The sequence below is a fragment of the Porites lutea genome, chromosome 7, assembly GCF_958299795.1.
Source record: "Porites lutea chromosome 7, jaPorLute2.1, whole genome shotgun sequence".
In the NCBI taxonomy this organism is placed as follows: Eukaryota; Metazoa; Cnidaria; class Anthozoa; order Scleractinia; family Poritidae; genus Porites; species Porites lutea.
The window spans coordinates 18,466,246-18,481,317 of record NC_133207.1 but is presented as its reverse complement, the minus strand read 5'-3'; the positions used below and the strand labels follow the sequence as shown (position 1 = coordinate 18,481,317).

General features: G+C 38.3%; 2 protein-coding genes across 2 annotated transcripts in view; one reads left to right on the top strand and one right to left on the bottom strand.

Annotated features, from left to right (window-relative positions):
* Nucleotides 1-14,689, bottom strand: part of LOC140943278 (uncharacterized) — a 35,429-nt gene extending 20,740 nt beyond the window's left edge. Inside the window, exons 1-4 of the mRNA XM_073392351.1 lie at nt 14,284-14,689; nt 6,155-6,428; nt 4,637-4,990; nt 1,187-1,213 (exon numbers count right to left, since the gene is read on the bottom strand). Coding sequence (XP_073248452.1) covers nt 1,187-1,213; nt 4,637-4,990; nt 6,155-6,428; nt 14,284-14,689 — 1,061 coding nt within the window. The remainder of the gene's footprint in view (nt 1-1,186; nt 1,214-4,636; nt 4,991-6,154; nt 6,429-14,283) is intronic.
* LOC140944906 (uncharacterized) overlaps nt 1-15,072 on the top strand; it is a 100,895-nt gene that overhangs the window by 42,735 nt on the left and 43,088 nt on the right. The window lies entirely within an intron of this gene.

Sequence of the window (15,072 nt, the reverse complement as noted above, 5' to 3'; positions counted from 1 at the left end):
CTGATACGTGCGTTTGGACAGGCAGATTCGATTTGAATCCGGATACGTGTTGACGTGGAAATTTTTGTATCCGCAAAGAAAAAGTTGCGGATTCAAAGAAAAACCGAATACGTGTGGACGGGGCCTTAGTCGGGACACCATCGGGAGTCTCAAAATTTGACTTCTCCGACAATTTTGGTTGTTTACCATTTACAAGAGCAAACCGGTGGGTCGACGGTTTGGGTAGATGGTACGTAAAATTCATGACTGGTAAGATTCGTCCCAGGATCGCGTTTACCATTTGTACAAATCAGTTCCATACACCGAGAAACGACCGCGAAGGCCTGAAACTGGTACTAAAGACGGCTTTGAAGAAATGGAACACGAATTTCCCTCTGGAATATTCCGTCCGGGAATAAAGGACTACCATTTTAGATGTTCCATTGCTCCCGGAAATTTTCCACCTGGAACGACACAAAAAGTCGTGTGCCATTCACGTTTCAACCGGGTTTTCCGGAAACTTTTTGTAAATGGTAAACAAGCTAGAAAGCTTAACTCCTCTGACCACCGTACACTTCTATCCAAGCCATTAATTTTCTTTTTTCCTTCTTCTTCTTCTTTATTAGTGTATCCTACCTCACTATATATAATGTAAATATTCTATAAAAGTATGAATAAAATTGAATTGAGTCCAAGAAATTAGCGCAGATACAAAACTTCACGAGCTGGTACTGCAGAGGAGTAGACTCAACTTCGGGTAGACTGTAGCGTGTTATGTATTGAGCGGAATTCCAAAAGAGCGCTCTTATTAAAGAGATATATGGCGTTAACTTTTGCTAAAAAACCGCGATCTACCAAATAAGAAACAACCCTCCTAAACTTCCATCATTTCACATTACCTCTATAAAATTTCATTTCAATCGCCTCTAAAGCAGCAGAGATGTATATGTTTTAAAAGATGTAGCACAAGCAGAATTTTCCTTATGAATTTATTCATAGAAAGTTTTCGCCCGCGGCCTAAAGTTGGTATTTTTATAGTTCAGTCAGCTGTGAGGCCAGTAAGTTCCAAAGGGCAGAATTTGGCTAAATTACGTAACACAACTTGTTTAAACGCTACCACGCCCTTTCCCCCCTCTCCTCCCTTCCCTTGCCCCAGTGTCCAAGAAAACTTAAATCTGCCGCGGTAAGATCGCTGATCAACACGTACCAGTAAAGTCCGGGTTCCTTGCAGGCCCTAAAAAGCAAAGTAACATCCCTGTTAGCAGGAGACCTTTCAATTTTTTTTGACTTTCAGAAATTTTCTGTATAAAGGGTCAAACAAGAATGTATATAAATATATATCTAGCCGGATTTTTGGAAACGTATCTACTAAAATTTGCAGGCATTAGAGTGGAAAGGGCCAAAGACAGTTTTTTTTAGTATGAGCCTGAAAATCACAATAGCGAAGGAAACGGAAAGGAAAAAATACAGAAAGCGAGAAGGTGAATCAGTGGTGACACTTTTGGTTTTTATATTGGCTACTTTAGAGAAAAAAACAGCTTGAAGGAAGAGATCTATTTTGCCGTAACATTTTCAAAAAATCCAGCTAAATATATCACCAGAAATCGAGCTTTGTTGTTTGGTGTGTTTTTTTTAACCATTTCAGAGCACGAGATGAACCATTTCTTAATAATAGTAATAATAATAATAATAATAATAATAATAATAATAATAATGACAATGATAATGATAATGATAATGATAATAAGAATGATAATGATAATGATAATGATAATGATAATGATAATAATAATAACAATAATACAAACATTAACCATAAAGGACCGCAAAGGACCGCAAACGGATATGCCGAAGAACGTAGGATCTATGAAGGCCTGATCAGCAAAAATAACAATGTAGACATATTAAATTCTGCAAGCAGACGTGTTGATTTTCACGTAGTACGATCAGCATTGCAGTATTCTGCTTGCAGAATTTAATATGTCTACAACAATAATAATAATAATAATAATAATATAATGCAAATTTTGACTGTGACCACTTCAGTTAAAAACGGCTATCATTTTGTGCGCCCTGTTTACGTAGCACAGAAGTACGTTTAAAATACTGTCAATATTTGTTACGTTAACCAGTTGGAAAAGCTCAACACGATGGGTGTATTGGACGTCTTAAATTACATCCTGGGAACTACTTTTACATCTTTTTATTCGACTGAGCTTAAATTTTGCAGGTTGGTGGAAGTTTGTATTGCAAACAATCGTATGTTTTTAACTTTGAAGGAGCTTGGTTTGATAGAAACAAATGTGAAAAAATTTTGGGAGAAGCTCAGTTCCTTTGGGAGATATGGCCTCTTGAAGTGTGCTTATGTTTCCAAAAGTAGTAACAAAATAAAGGGAAATTCGAAAAGTTTAATCAAAGTTTACCAACTCTTTAAGTAATTGAGCTTTTAAAAACATTTTCTCACGCTTTATTCTATCGCGTCGTGCTCTTTATAAATTTTTTTTTGCCATATCTTGTGAGTTGGAATCTTGCTGATGCCAAAAATTGACAGAGCACATGAAAATTATCTTACACCCGAAATTTGAGAGGAAACGCAGTTAGGGAGATTTTTTATGGCACTTTGATTATTCAACAAAGTAGTATGATTTGTATTGGCCGCCATGTTGGAGGGCATACTCTTGCCCTCCAACATGGTGGCCAAAACTACTTTTTACTTATATCTTGTTAAACGTTTGATACTTACGTTCAGATGTGCCGTAAACGTGCCGTAAACGTCATCTTTTCAACATTTTCCTTGAATTTTTAGTGCAAAATTTGTGTTCAGAAAGGGTAATTCATAATTTTAAAAATCACATTTTGGTCACGTGACCAGCTACGAAGTTGCTCATTTTAAGAAAATGGTGCGGGTTTGAAAAACCAAATCACTATCATTTTGTTTAAGATATGACCCACTTATCGTTTTTCGAAGGCAAGATCATATAACTTTCATTTTCATAAAAACGATGTCACATGACCTTTTAGTACAAATGGCCTATTGCGATTGTTTGGAATGCAAAGTTCTACCATCCTGCAAAGTTTGAGTTCAAACGAATGAAAAATGCAAAAGTAGTTCCTAGGATGCACTTTTGGGCGTCCCATATGCCCACCATGCAAAAACACGAATTAAGAAAACAAAAAAAGCGTTTCAACCTGTTCACGTATGCTCAAGACGAAGGAAAAATTCCGTTGAGAAACAATAACAAACAACCCAAGACAAAAAGGTCTGTTATATTTAAGCTAGATTTTAGCCTCTTTGGCTCGACAAATGTGGTATAAAACAGTCGCCAAACATGCCTTCGTCTTTGGCTTTGACTTTGAGACAAACAATTTGAAAAATACTAAATTATCCAACAACAGAAGTTTAAATCTGGGCTGGTTTAGAAGACCAAAGTGGCTTTTACTTAATATATAAAACTCAGTGCTATCTTTAGTATGTGTAAGCTCTGTGTAAAATAAAACTTTTTCTCTTTAACTTAGTTTTGAGTCTAATTTAATTTTGGGGTTTAATTTTACCAATTGCGCGAAATCGGTCCTAGTCGTCATAAAATCCCAGCATTTTGTGAATTGCTTTGATCGAGAAGAGGGTATTCTGGACTAAATCTACTTAAGATATTTATATGCCAGACATTTTTAGGGTGGCTGAACACAGTTTTGTAGGTTGTAAATCGTTACCATTCATAAGGATGTTATTTAAGACTCGCTGCCGGTATACAAGGTGCAAATCTGGCACAGACAAAATTTATTCATAATACATTACGTTTATTAGGTTAAAAGTAAGATTTTGATCGTGCCATGGCAACATAAATGATTTAAAACAAACCTACAATTTTGAATTTAGTAGATTTTCGCAAAACCCAGTCATTAGATTTCCTTATAAATTTGCACAGAGTTACAATCAGTAAACCTCATTTTTAAAAACATCTTGATTAAATAGGCATTTGCATGATGACATCATTTACTACTACGACCAGAATCCTTCAGGGTTTTCCTTTCTGTTGTAAATTACGGCTTTTGTCATTTAAATCTCGCTGGGATTACCAAATTTAAATATGAAAGGAAAAAAAAGGATTCTGGTCGTAGCAGTAAAATGACGCCATTGCGCAAATGGCCTATTGTAAGGGTTCTTGAAATTTTAAGAAAATAGCTTTCATGTGAGATTTGATTGTGTCACAGAACTCCTTTGTTCGACATAATTTTTGGGCTTCCATCGTTTGAAGTGCGATATTAATAAGAATTCTGCCAAATTTCGTCTGAATTCTAATGAGTAGATTTTGATATATTGTTGTTTAGTTCACTTTGCCTATGAAAGTCAAGAAAACAAGCGCTCTCACATTGTTCCCTAAGTACGCATGCTCAAAGCTTATGCGCGCGCTGAGATCACGCGATGTGACAAAGTGACGAAAACAGAATAAATTTCTACAAACAACTTCTGGGCATTTTTCTCACCTTGTCCTGGTATTTTTTTTCTTGAAAATCACATTGGCTGCATATTTTCTCGTGATAAAGATGGGTCGGGGAGTTTATCAGCGCGCGCAATTCTAATAGAGACTGTGTTCAGCCACCTTAATGCCACGATGAATTTAGAGAGGTTGAAAATACCGAGTATTTCGACCCTTACATTTTATGTCGTACACTCTCATTTGCGATAAACGATCTCTCGGACATGTAAATCTTTGTAATAGCGATGGAGAATGCCAAGATTACCGCAAGAAACTGCCACAATACTGTGCGCACATCTCTAAGTATACTAAACAGGGCGATCTGGATGGTGCCAACATCTTTTGGTTGCTCCATCACCTGGCCAAAAGTTCGAAGAGTAAGGCACAAGGTGTTCAAGCTGTAGAGATAGCCAGCAATAGCGAGGGCTCTGTTGTTTGCAACTGATCCGTCATTGAACCAGGTGACAATTCGCAATATCAGTATGATGATGTAGAATACAAGGCTGGCGAAGTCAAACCTGTTCCAACAATCACTAAATCAAAATAAAAACATGAATTTATCACTCTCACTGACCTTGCTAAGACTTGGCTAAGTTAAAAGGAAACTCATCTGAAGTGATTATTTTTACATTTGATTATAGACGGAGGAACTTTAAAGGAGCTGTCTCACGAAAATTCATAAAAATTAAAACAGTAGAAGCTGCCACCAATTGAGAGGAGAAAAAAACAGCTCAGAACATGAACCAAAGGTATAAGTAACAGAGCAAAAGCAAAAGGAGGCACGGATGGACAGACTTGAAAAAGACTGAGACTGATTGAAAATTGTGGTTTCTGATAGCCTAACAAATTAGCCCAACAGTTTTTTGTAACGTTTGATTTAATGCTTAGGAGACACGTTCAGTTTGACATGAGGCTATGATTTTGTAATTTGCAAGTAATTTCCTCTCTAACGTTAAGTTCCATCCAAAAAGGACGTGTAATTGGCAATATTAGCAAAATGAACTAGATAGCCGTTACACAGCCCCTTTAATGCGTTTCGATACGTTGTTTAGAAGACACTATCTGGCCTTGTTGAATAACCCCTCGTCTGCATAATTCTTCACATCATACTCAGCTCAATTGCTAATGGTGTTTTATATGACTTCTTGAAAATCACAAATAATAGTTAATCTACTTGAGGGGAAGTTGTTTTTCTAATTAAGCTTTTTGACCCTTTTCAAAATTGATGAGTAGTTTGTTACTCCTTTATGTTTATATATAATGAGCAGCTCTACCCCTGTTTTAGATTTTAGTTGATTTTGAAAAAAAAAGCTATTGAGGTACGGTTGGATTTTAATAAAAACAAAGGGTTCTTTGAGCTGTTTTAACCAGTCGCTATTTGAAATGAGTCTGATATGAGTGTTTAAAAATATAATGTAAACCATATTCTTATGATTCCTGGCTAGAAATGAAACATTTTTCTGTTATCTTTTTCAGATCAATCATTACCTCAAAAATGTACTGATTTGTTTCATAGTTTGTCTGGCTGAATTACTCACTTTTTCTAGTTATTTTACCCATAGCGAATTGCAATGACTGTGTTTGAATAGGGTTAATTGCTTTCTTTCTTATGAGAGCTCCGCTTGTAGGTTTGCCTAATCAAAATTGAAATTTTTATCAACGTCAAAAGCACGGAATCATTTAATCCTTTTCTATACCTGCAATACACTGAGAATATCCTGACACAGTTTGACTGAAAGGTGTCGTTCTCTGTTTCTCTTAACCACTTCTTAATACACAAAATCTGCTTAAGCTCTGCGACAAAGCGACCAATGTAGAAAACGAGGATGGTCCACTCTAATCCACTGAACGCAACAGTTGTCGGAGATAAGCAGATCGCGTAATGAAGCAAAAGCATGATTACGTAGCTCAACGTATCTCGGAAAAACTTGTAGTACGGAGATTTCAGGTAAGCCAGATACACGTCGGCGGCTGTATAAAAACAAACAAAACAATACAAAACAGAACAAAAAAATGTTTATTTGTGTTCAATTAAGTTTTGAGACGTTTCCCAAAATAATTGTTCAGGTTGGCATCAACTACCGAAAACGACGTGTGTGCCTACCTCTCGATCTGATAAGCTTCTAAAAGATCCAAAAGATTCAGGTTTTTAATGATCAGTCATGTCAAATACTACTGGTCGGTTCAAGTAACGTCTCGACTGAGAAAACGACGTACGGTCAACAGTAGTATACTGCGTTCTTAAAGCCAAGAAGCCTACCAAGACCGCTCGTTTTTTACACCGCTCGGCGAAACAACCGTGATGCATGAAACGTAACTATACAGGTAAGGCAGTGGAGAAAAGTCAAAGGTTGAATGTGACACGAAATCGATCGATGCTTACCGGTCACCAAAAAAAGGAGTTGAAAAATCAATTTCTTTCATTTTTTTTGTCCATAGATTGCTTTTAAGTTGATAAGAAACCTTATGTAGATTGTTCCCGCCAGAAGCCTTTTATTTGTGAGAAAAATTAGAAGATCGGTTTTCGATATCTGAGTCTCATACTGCCCTAATTTTTAACCTGACGTTCGCTAACATCAACTTTCCTTGCGTTCGCAAACGAGGGTGCAAGGACAAATTTGGACACATTCCATGAACAGGAAAAATACTCGTCGTCCTGAAATAATTCAAAAATAGGCACGTTTTACGTGCATGAGCTATTTTGAATGCTTCAGTGTAACCGTATCATCAATCTACTGTTCTAAGACTATTTTTTGCGCGAAATTAGGTATCGTTGTACATTAATGAAAACACGAATCACTGCACACAGCTGAGTCGATCCTCATACTATAAATTCACCTCTCTTTGTCTTTCCTTCCGACATCTGTTGCAAAATAAACAATTTGTAAAAACTATGAATATCAACTCACCAGACGTTGCTTAGGGGGAAGACTCGAAGATTTCAAGGTTTCTTCATGGTTTCTTACAATGTAAGATGATGAAGCTCATGGAATACCGAATAGCTAAGAAATGCCACCATTTTCATCGTTGTTTAGATGGTTGCATCATCATTATTCACGAGGTTGTCACGTGTGCGATTCCACTTAATGAAACATTCTTTAAACTCTGACGACTTGATTCTAAAAGCGCTATAAGTTATTGATTCTTAGGAGAAAAGAGCCTTTACTTATGGCACTAGTTACAAAACTAAAGTGGTCTTCATACATTCATGTTACTATTATTACTGTGAAAAGCCAGTTTGCACGTGAAAGTGTTGAACTTTTTATCGAAAAATAAGGACTTTGAGAATAAAGGAAGATATTTCGCCTTGCTACATTACGAACGAGGCAACGTGGAGCTGTTAAATAAGTTATTTTGGTCACGTTTCACTATATTTCCCGGACTTCGATGCTTTCGTTTGGAGGCTGCCTTCAAGAAACCAAGCCAATTGTCAGGTATGTTTTAGATACTGTTTAAATGTGTGATTAAACGAGGACTGAGAAAATTTGGAGCTATACACCGAATGCAAATATGGCGGACCTCTCGGCCGGCCCGGGTCTAGTTGCGCGAAAGCGAGGCTAGTGAGGCTCAAGAGTTTTGTTTTGACTGCGAGTCTTAGCGATCGAGTCGATCGATATGGTTTGCTTCGAGTTGTTGCATGCTTGAGGGCCACCAAAAATAAGATTTTACTCTAGCTTGAATAGCCTTTACTTTCCCGAGATCGTTTCACAAAGAAAGTTAAGGATTCATGCGATTCGGCGCGGCGATGGGAAGCACTTAACAGCGAAAGTATGCTCGCTTCACTTGCTTTAGATGAGAGCACTCACGAAAGTATTTGAATGAAATAATTTTCACAAGAGATGGTGCTGTTCCAACATGTTTGCATAGTCTGTTATTTATTTAACAAAAGGTAAACGTTCTCGAGAACGGGAGCATCCGCTGTGGACTGTAAGATCTTTTAGATTTCACGCTGAAAACAGCTGCATTAAAATACAACAACAACAATAACAATCGCCTGTTAATCCTACAAGCGTTGCCTGTGAAACTATGTAAGAACCAGAAGAAAGCGACATATTTCACGAACAGTCCTTGACCAAAGTGCACTGAAAAAACTAACAGAGGAACCGTTGCCAACTAAGAAAGTAAGAGGAGGGAAAAAGGTTCTCGCAGAGAAAGAGCGTGCAAGTATTCGAGCATTGTATTTGACCTTGAGCGTGATCTCAGTTTAGCAACTTGTCGAATGGTTTCGAGATAAACTATCAGCAATTTTCCAAAAGTTGCTTCTTTTATGGCACTGCTCAAACTCTTGAACACAGGATTGTGAAGACTGTGAAAACATTGGGCCTTGTTGTCTGTCGTTGTGTCGAGCCCTGAGAGCGCCTAAAGATTGGTAAGTCGCGACGACGGATTCACTCGTTCTGGGGGATATTTACCTTTCCTTGGTAAGAGAACGGACAAAGCAAACTTGAAACAGAACCATGAATCTTTCAGTTATTCACCCATTCTAATAGTTTCGTGAGTCATTCTTCTCTTCTGAAGTGAAGCGAGCACACTTTCGTTCTTTTCACTCCGTAATAGTAAAGTGCCTCCATTCGCCGCGCCGAATCGCTTTAATCCATTTCTTTCTTCGTAAAGTGCCTTGACAAAGCGAAAATAATCAACTTTCGTCTCCTCTTTGATGGTTCTTAAGCACGTAACAACTCGAAGGAAAAAAATATTGATTGACTGAATCGCTAAGACGCGCAGCCAAAAGAAAATTCTCGAGGCCTCACTAGCCTCGCTTTCGCGCAACTAGACCCGGGCCGACCGAGAGATCCGCCATATTTGCATTCGGTGTATACCACATGAAGAATAATGTCGCAGAAAACAACTACTTAATTAAAGTTTTGTCACCGTAAAAACCTGTCCTTCGTTTTAGCTTGAATTTCATCCGGTTACTTCGAGTCGTTATAACTCCCTCAGTAACGTCTGAATCGACCGGCCGTTTAATGCCGTCCAGTGACGTCATTACTCCTTTGCTTTAATTCCTGCCAAAAGTTAAACACGATTTTCAAGCGGCAAACCAGGAAATATCGCTTGGAGATGTTTGCATGATACAGAGCGGCTTTACTTTTTTTCCATCGTAATTCATGTTTAACATTCAAACTATTAACTGCATGCAGTACTCTGAACCGCTTGTAATTCCATAATCAAACTCGGTTGCAATCACGCAATGAAATAGATACACACACGGAACACTTAGTTCAAAAAGACAACGATTTGCTTTAATTGAAAAGAAGCTATATGTCCTATATCGTCCTTAACGAAGAAAAAAGAAAACAAGGAAACAAGAAAGCATTAAGAAAGAGAAGCTAACAGAATCATTACACTTGACGGTGAAAATAGCTAGAAGGTCGAATTATAACATTGGTCTCAGAAACTTGGCATAAACAAAATCACTGCCGAAACTACAAAGCGGCTTTAAATGAAAAACCTACCGACTCTCCGCAATGATTCTTCATTCGCAGTTCAATTAAGCACTTCAGCTTCGAAGACGAGGGCAATTTTGTTGTTTACGATAAAGATTATTGGAATGTTTGAATTCCAAGCAAGCATACCAGGGATGCAAGGCCAGGGATGTGTCCGCTGAATATCAAGCGACAATCCCAGCCAAAATTTCTCATAATTATGCATAATTATGCGAATGTTTAGACAATCAACCAATCAAAATCACTACCCAGTTTTCGGGTAGTGATGACGTCACTGGACGGCATCAACGGCCGGTCGATTCAGACGTTGCTGAGAGGAAAAGTCGACTCGAAGCAATCGGATGAAATTCAGGCTATCTTCGTTTTTGAATTATGTCAGTTCAATGAGTCTCGATATTCCTTTTAAAGTATCTTCTAGTGAAAGAAGAAGAGTTGTTCTATTGATGCAAAGTGTCCAAATTTCGGAATGAGTTTGCGGAATGGCATGTGGCATGTAATGTATGCAGAATGACTAAAAGAAATAAACTAAACTGAAAAGCACACCTTTTTTGGCGCCAATCAATTTGCAAATGCAGCGACTTTTTTTATGTTGGGGGCTCGACTACGATGACAATAAAAAAGATACATAGGTTCCTTGATTTCTCACTCTCGATTAGCCTTTTTTTTTTCAGCCACCAAGATTCTACTTGCCTTTATCAGTCGGGCTGCGTGTCATTACCAATACTACATCACGAAAGTCGGCCATTGAACAAAAGATGTTTTGGAAGGTCACGCTCCCTTCTGCTTTAATTTTTCTCCAAACGATGTTTGCACGATGAACTTTACAGGTTTTTTACCCTTATTTGTACCGTAGAACCCCGATATCTCGAACTCGGATAACTCTAGCCTGCGAGCAAGCTCTCCTATTTGGGCGAGTGAAACGAGTCTCGCGAGAACGCGCGAGGGGCAGACGAAAGGAGAGCTTGCCACGATCTCTCATAAATTTTCATTTGTACTTCGCCCAGACGAAGGGAAATACAATTGGCTGAAAAATGACGTTCCGGAAATCAAAGTTGATTGATAACAGGCTAAGCTGGCACCGCCTTCGTCTGTGTGACAAGTTTGTTTTTTCAGGGGGATCAGATTGGTACCGAAAACTTGTTTCAGCCCTCAAAGCAGACGGGCTCGTTTAATGTAATTCTCGCAAAGAGAATATTGCGAGCCGAGGATAAGTCTGACTGAGTTTGTAGTTCAGTTGTATTCGTTTGTGACAAGCGCCTTGTGTAGTTCTGAAAACGGGAGAGTAAAAGTGAAGAGTGATTCAAGCGCTGTCTTCCAACATCGGTTTCTTCGCCCGATTGAATTCTACTGGGTAGAAAAATTCGGAAACATGTACTTGACAGTGCAGCCGCTGTGTAGCTTGACCGTAAAGAGGGAAAAGAGAAAGAGTTGGAAGCAACTGGAGTAAAACGTAAGAGAACCAAGTGCAGGAAAACGCTATTCTCCAGTTCCAGAGGGACAAATATATGATGTTTTTGTTGGTGATTGCGATGGGGAGTAGTCTTCTACACTGCAGTATGGACGACTTTTCAAAAGTAAACGAAACGAGAATCAAAGTGGTGATTTCTTATCCGAGCGGACACGTTGAAGTTCGATGTTCCCGTGGAAAAAATAAACACATCAGTGATTAAAAACATTGCTTTGATGCTGTTGCGAAAGCGATTTATAAATAAATAATTCTACGCGCCCTCGGCTGTCTAAACTTACTTGACTCGCGGTTGTCACTTTTTTAATCTGCGGCACGTTTGCGGTGACAGTTTTCACGCTTTGCGGAGTCCCGGGGGTTCCGGGGTGGGAATGAAAATTTATGAGAGATCGTTGCAAGCTCTCCTTTCCTCGGCCCCTAGCTCGCGCGTTCTCGCGAGGCTCGCTTCACTTGCCCAAATAGGAGAGCTTGCTCGCAGGCTAGGATAACTCGAACTAAGTCCAGTTTCCCTTGGATTTCATCCCACTTTTCATTCATTTTTACTCGGTTAACTCGAACACGGATACCTGAATTCCTCTCTGACTCAAACTAAATTTCCTTTCCCTTGATCAAAAATTCACTAAAATTTACCCCAGTACCTCGAATTATGGCGTTCTTGTACTCGGCTCCACTAAGATGCCATCCCATTAGTTCTTCTTGTTGTACAATGGCAAAAACACTTAAAACAAGACTAGTCAACACTACAGCAATTTGATTTTAATTGATGCAACGAACAGATAACGTTTTATCACTACAAATGGTTAATCATTTTACCGTTTCTGATGAAATAAGTTAGATTTTTACTGCACTATACAATGAAGTGCTGAAAAATCAGTAGCTATAAATTTGCAAATTGAATTTCGCAATCGACCCTGATAACTCGAACCCTCGCTAACCCCAGCAGTAACTCGAACTGTTTTTCGTTTCCCTTTAGACTTCGAGTTACTGGGGTTTTACTGTATTTGAAACCGCGTGAGAAGTCTTTCTTTTTGAGACGGTGGGTTGCGTGATCGTGACATAATATTCAGAGACCATATATATCCGACTTCACGTTCAACGAGCATTCTTTTCCCTCTAGCGTCACAATAAAAGTGACCCTGCACGTATTAACGAGGCTCATTTGTTTATTTCATTTGGGACTACCGAGTCTACCATTTCCTAGTAGCCTCGTAAAACTTACCGCTGGTAGAAGTAATTTCCTCCATAATCCTCGTGAACTCCAACGTGCTGGTCTGCCTTGCTGGTTTGAGCTAGCAAAGCGATTGCTCGTTCAAATTTGTGTCAAAAAAAAAATCGCCTGCCGCAAAAAGACGCGGCAGAGACGCGCGTATGCTTATCTGTTTAATTTATTTCTTTGCGCCATTTCCATATATTACATTCCGCATAATTATGTCATTCCTTAAGCCATGACACATGCCATTCCGCAAACTCATTCCGCCTCTTAACCTCACCGCAATTAAAAAACCTAGTGCTGCTAGTCTTAAGGTATAACAGACTTGTTGTTTGCCTTCGCTTTTCGTTAAAAAATTAACCAGAAAAACTGTTGTCCTCGCTCGTTGGCTGTTTGTTAATTTAGATTATTAATTTTAGCGAGCTTTTCAGAACTGCAATAAAACAACAACAGAACAGAACTACAAAGTGTGTTTGTAATATCGTTTTTCATTTTGTTTATAGGTCAGTTGCGCATGCAGTTTTAGTGTTGTCGTTTCGTCTATCCAAAGTAGCAGATAACATTTTAATAGCTGGATTTATAAAAACATATCTTGTCTTAGACGGTTGTTTCTAGCTTAGTAAATTCGCAAATTGCAAGTGTACTCACAGGACGGACTAAATTAATTGCACTTGAGAGTGAGAACTTGTTTGGTTTGTTCTGAGATAATTTATACATCCTTCAAAAAAGTTCGCGATATATTTCTCCAAGATTTTTAAAGATTCATGTACTGAAAATCGGGGAACAATAGGAAAAATCGTAAAATAGAAATTTCAGTATTTTAAAAATCGAGCGAACCTAGCCAAAATCTTAAAATTAGAACATATATCGTGTCGCCGTCTTTTCGAAAACTTTCTACCTTCTACGCCAACAGAAATAACCTTAAAAACTCCTCTAATCTCACAAGAAGTTAAATTTGACTGTGCCGACTTTTTTATTGTTAGTTGAAAGAAACATAAAAGCTATTTTCTACATTTTCCCACGTATGAAAAAATATGCATACTAAAAACAGTATACAATGGAAGTAATTTTAATTGGTTAATTAGCTGATTCGATCGGTAAATGTCAATCAATCAAAAAAGTGGACGGTAGACGTTTTGTATCAGGCTCTCTCTTCGTTTCGCCTTGCCCGCCGGAATGTTATTTTCAAAGAGAAACGAAAATATAACCTGATCTCAGGTTAAGTAAAATGCAGCCAAAAAGTGCTTGGTTAGTTAGCAAAACACTACTTTTTTCGCGGTCCGGTAAATGACAGGATTTCGCATGGAAATAGACAACAAACTTACTGAAACATAGTGCACAAATTATCACCTGGCCTTCTTATCTGTAAAACCTGGCCTATGGTTCAAAAGCTAGGAGTCCGCTGAAACTAGACTTATATCAAATTCTCCTGTGTCGAGAATTGGTTTTCCAAGGCACAATCAGCTAAGCAGCACCGACGAAACGTTTTTACGGCTTGCACAGAATAGTTTGGTGCAACAGCTCAACAACGTGACCACATACCTGAGTTCTGCCTGCCCTCTATCAACACAGTTTGCTAACCCGTTTTTCACAAAGCCATTGTATAATTTTGAGTACATCGCTATAAAATACTAACAGAGCAGTTATATCAGTTTTTTATCTAAAGAATAATTGCCCCAAAATTGTCCTAACGGGCCAACTTACCTGAATTTTCCGTAAGAGCTTTTTTGCATCTCAAATAGTTGTCTTCCTCAATAATGGTCTTTAATTTGACTGTCTCCACATTGATTTTTCTTTTTATGTCATCAGTGACTAAAAACCTCTCTACAGCCTCATTCAGGTCACCAGAAGTTTTGTCATTCCAAAGACTGTCGAGACTCTGCAGGTCGGCGCACTGACCTTTTATTACCAAAGATCCCGTTCCCAGAGATGTTAAGGAAAAGTTATAAGTGTTTTCTAAATGCTTAACGAAATCACATATGCTCAGTCCATGGGCTGTAGAAAGCTTGGTTCCTTTATTGTATTTCAAGTACACTTCAAGTTGTTGTCTTAACATTCGATCCACGACGTCCTCCACTTCACTACTTAAATCAAGTGTGGTGATTGACATCTTTACAGGGTTTGCTCGTTCTGAAAATTATTGATAGAAAGCATAAATAATTATTACGATTCAAGAGAAAAAAAAACATTTTTTAACTAATGCATAAGGAGCCTGTAAACGGACGTTAGTAGTGTACTATGTTGTAGTGAACTATGTTGAAACCGGATTTAGTTATAGGTATAGGTAAATCATTAATATTCACATACCTTCCTGCACACCAATTCGGTATAGGTGTAGGTGAATAATTAATATTGACATACCTTCCTGAATACTAATTCGGTATAGGTTTACTAATGAGCGCATCTCTACTACAATAGGCACAATAGGCGTGCCTAGGTTTGTCCGTTAAGAAACTTGAGGCCGGTTTTTCGGACCGTCTATTGAAAAAAATA